Source organism: Pocillopora damicornis, chromosome 7 (assembly GCF_964200805.1).
Source record: "Pocillopora damicornis chromosome 7, jaPocDami1.2, whole genome shotgun sequence".
Lineage (NCBI taxonomy): Eukaryota > Metazoa > Cnidaria > Anthozoa > Scleractinia > Pocilloporidae > Pocillopora > Pocillopora damicornis.
Genome location: NC_142676.1, coordinates 16151980 through 16164275, shown reverse-complemented (window position 1 = coordinate 16164275; position 12296 = coordinate 16151980). Strand labels below are relative to the sequence as shown.

The following is a 12296-nucleotide window of genomic DNA, read 5'->3' as shown; positions in this document are numbered from 1 at the left end:
AATGTCGGGAGGCAACTGCTCTAATGGCCATTAGCCCCGTTGGCAAATGATATAGGGTGCTAATTTGATGACCTTAAATCCAACGGTGTAATATTCAAGGCTTGTGCGGAACGTCATTGAGACAATTGTTGTGTCTGTGCAAGTAACCTCTGCAAGGCACAAAAGTTCTGTAATTAAACATAGCGAAGTTTTGTTGCTTTTATTTACTTCCCTCTGCGACAGACCACGAAGGCTGGTGCCAATTTTTCAAGCAATGTGATGAAAAACTAAAACCACTCACGTATTTTCTTGTATCTTTGGCAGTTTGCTGGTTTTCATTGTGAGTTGCTTTCCTTTTAGTGATATTTTCTCCTCCTTGTGATTTGCATTTATGTTGCTTTTTTACTGTGGTTTTACAAAACCAAACTAAAAACGCTCTAATTGATCTATTCTGTAATTCGGCCAGGGAATCAAGACGCGAGCAGCGAGTTTATAATTTAATAACGATCGACGAGTAACGGAATATTACAAGTGAGGGTGACTTATTTAGAAAGGTTTGCAACTTTTTAAGCCTTAAGTTGGAAAACAAAAACCATCCATTTGTCGGTTCCAACGAACAATTTTGGTGGAAAAATCAGTTACCACCTCTTTAGTTGTACTTTGTACGTATTCTAATCACAACGAAACGATCGGTGTCGCGATTGCATGACTTGATTGCATGACCAGGATATAAACAAAAGGTTAGTCCACATGTTTCCAACTCTGGAAGAGAGAGAGAGAGCGCGTTACCAGAAAGGTAAGGGAAAGGAGCTGGAAAAGACCAGCATATTTAGAGTACATTACAACTACTTATGTCCGAAAGTCGTCTGTTCTTGAAGTTTGTATTTAAAAAAAGAAAAACATAGATAACCCGAAGTCCCGCGGTCATGATTCATTATTTATTGTGCCGTTCGAACACGTTAATCCGAACATTTTTAATCAATATTTACAGAGACAGAGCTAAAATGAAAAACTACCAATCAACTACCGATCAGTTGTCTTTGCCCTGCACCCGGACATTCTTGGAAGCTTCCGGAACGGCCTCGATTATTTTAACCTATAAAGGAGACTAAATTATTTCATGTATCTATCGGCCAATTCCCAAAATCATGAAAGTTCTTATATTTTCGTGTCTCCTAGAGGTCAATGATATCTGTTACAGAGGGTTGTGGACAAGCTTTGAGTCTATATTATGTTTCAATGCTACGTGCGAAGGTACCTGAAATCTCTCTATAATTCGAAAAACACACAGCATCGCTAACTAGCTTCTGAAAATGAATAGATCGCCTCGTGGAAGAGAAAATTTTTATCTCGAAATGGAATCAGCTAGAAACGATACTGAAGCAGAAATGTACCATGATGTAGTTGGCGCGATTTCATCAAAGCCAAAGAGCTCTGAGAAAATTCTGTTGGGGGGAGATGAAAGGCAAACAGGAACTACAGAGAGTGCCATTCAAGTTCTAAATTATGCCCTGCATTCACAAGCTGCTGTGGTGCGTCGTCTTCTGTGCATTTCGGTCGCTGTTGTTACTGTTGCTTTCCTGACAGCGGCCGCCACTTTGGTATTAGCATTATTCTTGATGTTACATGGAACAAACAACATGGCGGTGTCATCAAACAATGACGACCCTTTGCAAGGTGAGCAGACTACCAGGAGAAGTTTTTTTTCAATGTACAGATTACTGCATGAAAATTAAGTTGTGCGCGTAAAGAGCAAACCAATTTTAAGCTGAAGAAGGGAGTAATAAGGTTTCCTCTCCTAAACGATTATACTCGTGAATTATTCGTAAAAATTATGCTTGAATTTAATGATCACTGGGAGACTGAGTTGATTCCGAGAGAAAATGATGATTTAAACAGTTGAGTTTATGAGTATTTTAATTTTCAAATGGTGTTTAAAAGAAGGAAATTACAATGAATGTTTAGTTCAGATTCGTGTAAAAGGTTTGAAACATAAGGTATTTGTCTTTCGTTTTCATAAAACATAATAGCGATTGGACTCAAAGTATATCGGCCCTGGCATGTCATGCAAATAGAAACACGAGACTTCCGTACAAAAGCTTCTTAAGCCAACAACTCAATCAAAAGCCGACCCAGAAAAATGCATGAAAGTAATGATTATAAACTTCTTGAAAGTCCTTCCATCTGCTACTGAGGAGAAAGAGACTACTAGAGTATTTTCAAAGAAAACTGTGGAATTTTGTATCGGGAGGTTTTTGGGCCCACAATATTAGAAAATACTGATCAATGATACGCACGGCCATAAATTGTTTTCCCCAGCTTTCCGGGAAATAAAGAGACCGCGACACTTAGTAAGGGAAGGGTGACCCTTGATGGAATTTTATTTTCCCGACTAGTGACACGCAGTTTACTGGGGGCATGTCACACGTGAACTTGGTTATGCGGATTCCGCCCTACCAATAACAAAAAAACTCAGTAGTGAGCTCGGCCAACATCAGGTCAGCGCCGATGATGAAGTTTCACCTGGATAAATAGAACGAGAAGAATGCCAAATTTTGAAACCGAAATGAATTATAGAAAGAAGTTGTTGGGCTTATCACGAATGAGCTGCAATATACAGGACTTGTGTCACATTTCAATCAACTCAACATTAAGTCTCTGTGGCTCTGCGGAAGAGTTCTTAAGGTCAGAGGATTGAATCCTAGTGGAGGACCCACACTTTTCCCTTTGTCCCACGCTCTTGACAAGACAAATACAACAGCAACAACTGTAACATCGTTTATCAGAGAGAATGTCATTTAGCAATTCGTGACTCATCATTCATGATCCAGTCAACATTATAAGTAACCTGCATTCTTTTTAGAGTCGAAGCTATCACGGTCGAAATTTGAGGCTGACCTAAAGGCAGTGAAGCAGAACATCTCCACAATTCAGTCACGCGCTGCTGATAAAGCGGTGGGTAGCTATCACAGGCAAGGCTTATCAATCTGGCTTATATTTTTATGTAATGTTATATTCGTAGGAGACGTGGTTCATCACGTGACTAAGTATAAAAAGTTAGTGAATTCCAATATTATTCAGCGAAAGAATGTTTACGGATTTATCCGTTGTCAACCATTGAGAACTGATTTATTTGTTTCAGCCAGAAGGATAATCTTGCTTACGAGGGTGATTTTAAAGCATGTTGCATCGAGAATATTGGTAAAAGGGAGAAGCTAAAACGTTAGCACCTTTAAGTACTTTTGATTCTTCACCCATTTTTGTTTGATTAAGAACGCCTCTTTTATTTCAGTTTGCCGGGGAACTCGAGAAACTGAAAGCAAAGGTGAGTGTTGTTTGTTTACTTTTCCTCCCCAAAAGTGTTTCAAAGTTTCGATAAATAAAGAAGTGCACCTAATAAGAGAGTTACTTCAAAGCAAAATCTCGCTAAATATGACATCATGCATGTATGTTCTAGAACGAAAGCCTATTTGTAGTTCCCTACCCAGACCTCCCTTGGGTTTGGGCTCAAATCACCTGAGTTTTTTTTGTTGCTTTTCCTTTTTTTTTTCTTTGTGTTTTTTGGTTTTGTTGCTGTATTTTTGCAGATCATAATTTTTTCAAGTTGTTAATTATATTTTTAATTATATTATATTTTTGTATTTTTGCCATACTTAACTTGTTTCAGCGTCGCTGAAATTAAACTTAAGTTTCCCAGTTCATTGTTAGTCTCTGCCATTTTTATATCGGTATTTCATGTCATAAACAACATCGCCTAATTATTTGCGTACCTTTTCTTATTCTCTCGTCACACCCATAGTCTTTTTTTTTCTTTTTTTTTCCTTTTTGATACCACGATAGTTTTATTCAATTTTACTCTGACTACCAAAGCACATTTTCCCGTTATAAACCCACTCAGGATGTTGGGAGAAAACGAGAAAAGCTTCAAATTATTGAAATTCGGTCCCTTTATAAACGCGTTTTAAAAAGGTACCAAATTTCATTTTGTTTCATGGCTGTCAGAAAAGAAAACTTTTGTACCTTTATCAGCCGTTTAGCGAGATTTGTTCGCACTATTTCACATAAATCGCGAGACAAAGGCGATCTTTCAGCTCTGTTGTATTTGGCAATTTCATCAATCATCACGGAAAGATAAAAACACAGGTCTGGAGAGCGGTTTGACCAATCGCATAATACGAACTATGCGCAGCAATGTTCGGAATAATTATATAACCGGTGCTAAATAGAGAATCTTGAATTTTGAATCCAAAAGTATCATTAAATGATTTTTGTCACAAGATTTGAATAATATTATAATGTCATGTCATGATATCTAAATGTTACAGGTAATTTAGAAAAGAAAAAATTGTGCCAATCCAGAAATTAAAACATGTTTGGCATATTAAAATATTCTTATTTATACAAAACAGAGTATTAACTTTACCTATAGGTTATATGATACATACACTTAAAATTATATTCAAAACATTTCATATCTGCTTGGTAGTAAAATGTCATTATCATCATGAGCGTCAATATTATAATAATTTCTATCATAATCATAACAACAATCACAATTATAATTGAAGGAGCTAAATTATTGTTACAAAGCCTTTCCGTGCAATTATACATTTATAACTACCTCATCCTTTTTTTCGCTTTTCGACCATGTTCACAGAAAAAATAACTTAAGGTTTATTGCATTATTCAATTGCAGATTAGTGAGATCGGAGAGAAGGTTACAAATTTGGACAAGGGTAACATCTCAGATAATGTCCAGGTACATTACGAGTATCAATAATAGGAGAAAAGAGGCAATTTTTCGCACCAAGAAGATCTATTGCGCGTACACAATACATTCTTGATTTGTAAAAGAAAACCAAGCAATGTCGCACTGTAGAAATCTACCTTAACAATGTTGTTTCTTGAGTTTAATATTTTGTCTTCCATTGTTTTCTCTTTTTCTGCCCATAGAAACAAGATGAGGCAAAGCTCGACTTGGAGATTGTAAAATCAGTGAATGCCACTGTAACTGGAAAGCTGAGAAACGTTCAGCAAGACATAACCAGGCTAGAGCAAATGGTAAGTTGATTGACGACCGGAGAAAATAATGGGTCTTATTTTCTCTTGGTAATGGCCAATTCTTTATTGGGGTACTACAATAGAAGTTGATCATCTAGGTGTAAATTTACAGTATAACTTGTCATGCTTTTAACTTTAAATACACATAGGTCATTTCCGCGCAGCCTCAGCAAAAGTCCTACAACGTTAGAAATAACAATAAGGCTATTATTATTAAGGCTTTTTATGTTTAAGGCGAGAAGTTAGTTCAAGGAAATAGAACATTTCTCGATACGACGTTGTTTGCAATAAGTACACAAACACTGACTGCCATTGGCTGACTCATAGTATTGATATAAAGACATTTTGAAGCAGCTTTACAAAATGTCATGAAAATTATCATTAAAAAAAAGAGATTTGTATGTATTGAATTCCCACAATAGATGTACATATAGAAAATAAACATTGTACAATGTCTCTTTGCTTCAGGTAATAAAAATAAGAAAAGATCCGGGACCGAAGGGACCACGTGGATTCAATGGTACAAACGGTCTTCCTGGACGACCCGGATATAGCAATTGGACACTCTGTTCTTACAACCACCAAGCCAGTGCTGGTGTATCTCCATCAGTCTATGCAAATCAAGAGGTGCAAATAACTGAACCAAATGTAAGTCACACTCTTTCAACCATAAACCACCTTGGGCTTAGAGAAAAGTGGCCTTTGTAGAGTGGTAGAGAAGTAGTGGTACCAAAAAAGGCCCACCGCAAGTCAAAAAATTTTAAAAATTTTTTTAATGTTTTGAAATATATAAAAGAATAGTTTCCTATACCAACATTAGCGAAACATAAAATAAGACAAGAAACATTTTGTTTTCTCTGCAGTGAAATGAAAGTGTGATAACTTTTTTTTTTTTTTTTTCGTAATTGTAACTTTTTGAGATTTATTCGTTTCAACAGCGATGTATTTGCAATTACAATCCATCTAATATTTTAGCTCATGCGCGAGTTTGGTCTTAGGGCATCACGTGATCGAATATGCCCCGGAGAATAACTGGAGAATTTCCAAGGATGTACTCCTAGTGATATTCTTCGATTTTGAAACATGGCGTCTAATACGAAAACACCGCGCGTTTAAAATTTAACACTAGATGAAAGAGCATTTAGCTACTGTTACAGAAGAAGGGATACAGTTGTTTGTTCATAGAGTCGTACCTGAAAACACTGAAAAGTAAACTTCCCACACTGTTCATAAACATTTTCCTACGCGTTGAAACAAACATTTGAAAGATAATAAACGCAATAGCCTCCAGCAAAAATGTGCGCGTTTATTTCTCCTTGGGCATTTCCTGTTGAGCTTTGCTCTCGGAAGACTGTTCGCATCTCAGAACAGGCATAATGTCCGTGGAATAATATCCACGTGCTTCATTTTGTGTCGAATGAAAACGACTGACTACTCTAATATTGCTAGAATTACTAAGAGTTCTCTGAGTTCTTCGGTTTCGGATTTTTCAATTGAAGTATATAACCAGACACATCTACGTCTTTCCAGGTGTGCGTTGAAGCAAAATCGAGGAAATCCTTAACCTTAACCTTTACCCTTATGCAGTTTCAGCTTTTAATTCAAATGAAATTTGCTTCGACAAAGGCATGAGGGACGCATTTAAAATTCTTTGAAAACTTCATCCCTTAACAAAATAATTGTTTTTTTCCGTGTCTTAAAACTACTTTTAAAAGCCGCCATTTGAAAAGGTTACGGGCTAAGTCAGAACTAAAATCTGTATCAAAAAGTTTGACGAAACTAAAGCGTTAAAGGATTTTTTTTTCCTTTTCTTGCAGGGTAAAAAGTTTTTGGGTGTTACCTGTGACACCAATGACGCAAAATTTGTGCGGATGACGAGCACTACCTCTAAATACAGTATAAATTACAAATGCACATGCACTGAAACTTTACGGAGTGGGTTCTTAAAAATGTACTGCTACCTACACTACTGGGAATGCCCAACTTAAATAAGACAGGGGTAAATGTGCCATGAATATTCGCTTCTAATCGTAGTTAGTTAAAAGAAGGGGTAAGTCTATCATTTTACGTCAACACAGCCATGTCCTTTTAAGCTTTGCGATGGAAGATTAACTCACTCGATTCAATATTACGACATTGTCAATCATTTAAGCCAAAGCTGATCTGGTGTTTGATTGGCACGATACTTCATATGCATGCGATGCGCAGAAAGTCAAAACCCTATCGCGGCGCTGAGCTTTTTGAAGAACATAGTCGTTCAATCTATTTTCTACCAAAGAGATTCAGGTGATAATTATAAGCAAGGAGAAATATTCAATTGAAAAATCGCCGCATGGAATGAGGTATGTTGAAATAGACGCCAGCGGTGTAAATCTATTTTCGCATTTCGCTTAGCTGATGCAATCCTCCCTAAAAATAACTGATTTTACGAGTAAATGTAAAATGACATGAAATAAAACACATTGTATGAGGAAAAATCTTGGGTCAACCATGTTTTTGCTCTTAGGTGAAATGCTATCTCATCTCAGTCTCTGAAAGATATGTTTCCTTGAGGAAATTCCAAAACAGTGTGCTTCTCTGCATGGTGCTATATGAGAATTATAATTCAAATAAAGCACGTAAAAGGTTGACACACTTAGGTCAGAAAGAGAAGAAAAAAAAAGTTTCATCATTTTACCTAAGGTTTTACGGACGGAATCATGTTATAATGGAATGCTGTATTGCTGCAATAGAAAATGTAAACATCTATCAGCCGAAAAATGTCGCGGAAACCACAGTAAACTAATAATTTACGCTTAAAGATATACCGTAACGAAACTTTCTCAAATGAAGAAGGCCGAGAATGTTTGTAAGCAAAGGGACAGAGAATTGCGACTAAAGGGAAGTCATCGAAGAAAGAAATGATATCAGATGCAATTATTGCATGTCTACGATTGTTATTGGGGAACTCATTGAACTCTAATTAATGTACTGATGAGCGACAAGAAAACTCATGATTTCGTGATGGCGGAATTCTTTTAAACTGATTTCTTTCACTGTAAAGCTTGCTTAGGGTCAATAGTATTAGCCGTCGGGATGATTTCCTCGTTAAAGGGATACATTATCGGGCATTGATATGACATAGCGCGGAAATGGCTCGGTGATCACAGTTTTCTACTGTCGGGACGCTGTTATAAAAAAAAATTGCAAAATTTATGATTTATTTAAGAATTTTAAGAAGTTTGTTCTATGAAATTACTTATCCAACGATTAAATAATTTTTACTGATCTAGTAACGAGTATCCCATGCGTTAGGTATGCATAGGCAAACCGATAGCCTACGTGCAGCCGTACTACCCCCCTCCCTCTCCTCCCTTCTCTCACCCAAGGTGAAACAGAGGCGAGGGAACGTCTACGCAAACCTGTTCCCTCGCTTCCATTTCACCTTCAATGCTTGGCAATGAATGCTGATAACAAAAAATAGTTGAGCACACACCGAGCCACGCCATGGAAAATATACCTTTCTGAAAATTTGCTTAATGTTCCTTGTGAATTTGTAGCCGAACAGCCCTAGTAAGGACTTAAGTAGCCGGGACGAAAACGCCAAGGAAGAAGTCGATTAAGAAATAAATTTATATTTTTAATAGTTTACAATTGGACGAACGTGCGTTTATCGCAACAAACTGCGCTGCGCCTCAACTTTAATAAAACGTATATGATCAACGTTCTCAAACCACGCAAATTATGGAGATTTTACGTTGTTGTTTGCCCAGGACAACTAAGAAAAGTACAAAGGTCTAAAACGCTCGTGCTGAGCTATTGTTGCACCTAGTAGATCTCCTTTACTTTTTTGTCACGTCCTCGTTGCCTTCACCGTTGTGGTTTGCTAAAGGTACCTATAAGTGAACGAAAACTGAAGCTGCCATAGATCTGAATGAGATTATGGAAAATCCATCTCTCAATATCATTTGGATTAGTCGAGAACGTTATTTGAGATGTGGTGTGCTATTTTAGGGCCGGATGGATTGGAATGCCAATGTGGTTTACACCCCTTCCTACCCTTATTTGTAACATAAACAAAATATGGTGAGATAATAATTACACAGCAATCTTCCTAAGTGATTTTAATGCAAACAGGAACCTATGTGGTTTGTAACATCAGGATGTGTGGAATAACAAGGTAGTTACATCTTTGAAGAACTTGAATGTAACTCACACAAAATTATATTTTTTACAAGAACAAGTGCGTGCATAGTGCCCAAACCAAAAGCGTGTTTCTCGGTGGATGAAAACAGGACGTTTAGGAACATGACACTGGTATGAGGAATTCTTGCAAGTATGCGAAGTACAGGAAGCTATTAGGAACTTAGAAACACGATTGACATGTTTTACCGGGTACTTTGTGCATTATCATCATGATATTGCACTTTTATTTGTAGTTCTGCACGTGTCCAGTTCTCAGATGATTGAATTAAATAAATAAACGAATTAATATTTTAGCGCGTGATTAAGGAAAACAGCTACACCAGATAAACACATACAACACAATACAGCTTCAAAATGTTTTGGTTTGATGCCAAAAAGTGTTGTTGCCATCTTTAACGCTTCAGAATTATTTCAAAATAAAAATGAAAATATGGCATGGGCGAAAAATGCCTTTCTCAATTAAGAATAAGTGCGCTTTGAAGAAAGGCAAAAAAGAAGAGGGAACTCAAATACAAGACTTCCTGCTACTTGTTATAAGGTTCAATTGATTTCCGCTTGAGTTCTAGCTTGAAATTCCCCACGTTATAATGTATTCAGAAGGATATGGAAAGCTAAAGTCAAATATTGGGTAAAACTTTAGAAGGAATCGTATTATAATAAAGAAGAAGTTAGGATTCATATGATGATTTCGTAGGTCAACCTAACGGATAATGTCTAAATTTAGCAGAACCACAAAATAAACAAACAATTGTGGAAGGATACAGAAGCGCGGCGGAAAACGCGTGCTGCCGTTTCCCTCTTCGAACTAGCGTCTGACATTTAAATAAACCCTCCGCAGAGTTAAGGATCAAAACATTCTTTCTTGTATTCGTTTAAAGACTCACCAAAAAGTAATCTCACTTCTATTTTCTTCACAACAAAACAAGCCTTGCACAGGATTTGCGTCGAGTGGGTCAACATGCGAATCAAAACAAACATGAACTGAATGCTTTTTTTTGCTGTATTGAATATAAAGTGGCGTGTCATTTTTTCGTGATTTGATAGTGAGTAAAACTGTTACACGTAGGCCTCGAGTAGGTCTGTATTTCTCAACTATAGGCCAACGGTAAGTTCCTGAAAATTAACTCACCGATACCCATGGAAAGACGGAATCGGTCAGATCATGAACCAACCGTAATCGTTTTTTCACCTGAAAGCTCTTTTAATCAAACTGTAAACGATAGTTATCTGCTCCTAGCGTTAACTTCTAAGAAACCGCAGGCCGAGGAAATAAGACCTCACGCATCGGACACGTTCTGTCATCACGATATTGCCGGCGGGAGCCACAAGATCAACAAGTCTTCGTGAGAAATTGAATTTTTAATTTGAGACAGAGACAAATCAGGTACGATAGAAATTGGATTTTCATTGTATTCTCCTTTCCATTCTTTGCCCTATGTTCAAGATGCCGGGTCAGTTAAAGTCTGTTATCTCACGATTTTTATTTCAAATATTTTGTGGGTATATTACATTTCAAGCCAACAAATAACTCTATTCACCGGTATTTTATAAAAGCATATGCATGGCTAGTCTGAGAAGTGGCAACAATGGAATCTCGCCTTTAATTTTGTACCAAACATTATATTTTTTCAGCGCGAAGGCTTCTCATCGTTTAATCCTTTAATGATATTTTGTTAATCCAATATAACTTTTTTTTATTCGTCTTGCGTGTTGGAACACAGTAACCTCAACCTCACATCTCTCACTCCTACGGTAGACCTTAGAACCTGAATGTACTACACTCGACCTAGCAATGAAATAACAAAAAACAGGCAAAACAAAACCACACTATTGCAGACCAGTGACACTGGAGAGAGTGAGAGAGAAATGCCCGTAGGAAGAGGGGGGCCGGAAAGTCCGTGACCCACACTTTTTTTTTTGGTAAAAACGAAGAAGCGGACAAATGAGCTCGGCTGTTAGATGAAATTTAATCCTTGTTTAGTCAGCATTCTATCCACTGCGATTCTTCGACCCAAAAATCCCATGTTTTCATCCCTTCGGTATACTTACAACTCAAAAAGAAATATGCGGGACGCGTTGCGTGAGATTTACGTTTGGTGATAAACTAGGTTGTAAAGCAAGACGAGGGATTTGACTATTATCAGTTCGTTTAGAGGTGTTAAAGACTTTTGGCTTATCAGAGCTTTCAGATGCTAGTAATAAACATACTGATAACTGGGATGGAGTACATAAAACATGATTGGTTCCAACCGACAAGTTCTCTTTATACCTACCCCGAAAACTTAAACAGATGTAAAGCGGCTTTTGCCGCTGTGCAGGGGCTGGTTTATCAACTGCTGTGAGATAAACTGAAAAGGTATTCTCTTGCATATTTTTATTCTCGAGACCGCTGCAGTCACCAACTTTCTATGAATTAGAGTAGATTGAATCATTGCATAGAAATTATATATGACGCTAAGCGAAGTTATACAATACACACGAAACTAATGAAATGAAGATGACATTCTTGTCAAAGATCTAACTGGTTCGACCCTTGAATGAAATAAAACATTGAAAAATTGCGTATTGTATTATTGTCGTTGTTGCTATCTACTTTTATCATATTTCTGAACATCATTTCCTTTTTTTTTTTTTTTTTTTTTCATTCGCGGCTGATACTTACTTTCTAAAAACAAAAACAGAAACAAACAAAACATAAACAAAAACAAAAAAAGCAAGAAGAGGAGGACAAAGAAAAAGAAAGAAATTGAGTGCATAGTCAAGAGTCCAAGGTCCAGGGTGCAGCGTCCGGTTAAAGTGGTGGACTATGCCTCGTACATGAGATAATCAGCAGGATAAATTGTAACATGAAGCTTTTCTTTTTAAAATACTGCATGCAATGGAAGGGTACAGTAATGTAAAAACACTGAGCAAAATCCAAACTATTATGCGTGAATTTGAACTGGTTTAACATCTTGAAAAGGAAGTCGCAAAGGGCACAGACCATATTAGATTAGACACTATTATGTAAAATATGAAATTCTCCACTAAGATTACCGTGAAGCATAGAGAATCGTACGGATAGTCTTCAA

At 37.0% G+C, this 12296-nt stretch overlaps 1 protein-coding gene across 1 annotated transcript; it reads left to right on the top strand.

The window, feature by feature from the left end:
• Nucleotides 1-138: 138 nt before the first annotated feature.
• On the top strand, nt 139-7517 carry LOC149042825 (uncharacterized). The gene is made up of 8 exons (XM_089212040.1): nt 139-775; nt 1159-1656; nt 2843-2934; nt 3272-3304; nt 4676-4738; nt 4933-5040; nt 5509-5688; nt 6858-7517. The coding sequence occupies exons 2-8, from the start codon at nt 1293-1295 to the stop codon at nt 7026-7028; spliced, it is 1011 nt and encodes a 336-aa protein (XP_089068166.1). The 5' UTR covers nt 139-775; nt 1159-1292; the 3' UTR covers nt 7029-7517.
• Nucleotides 7518-12296: the final 4779 nt, after the last annotated feature.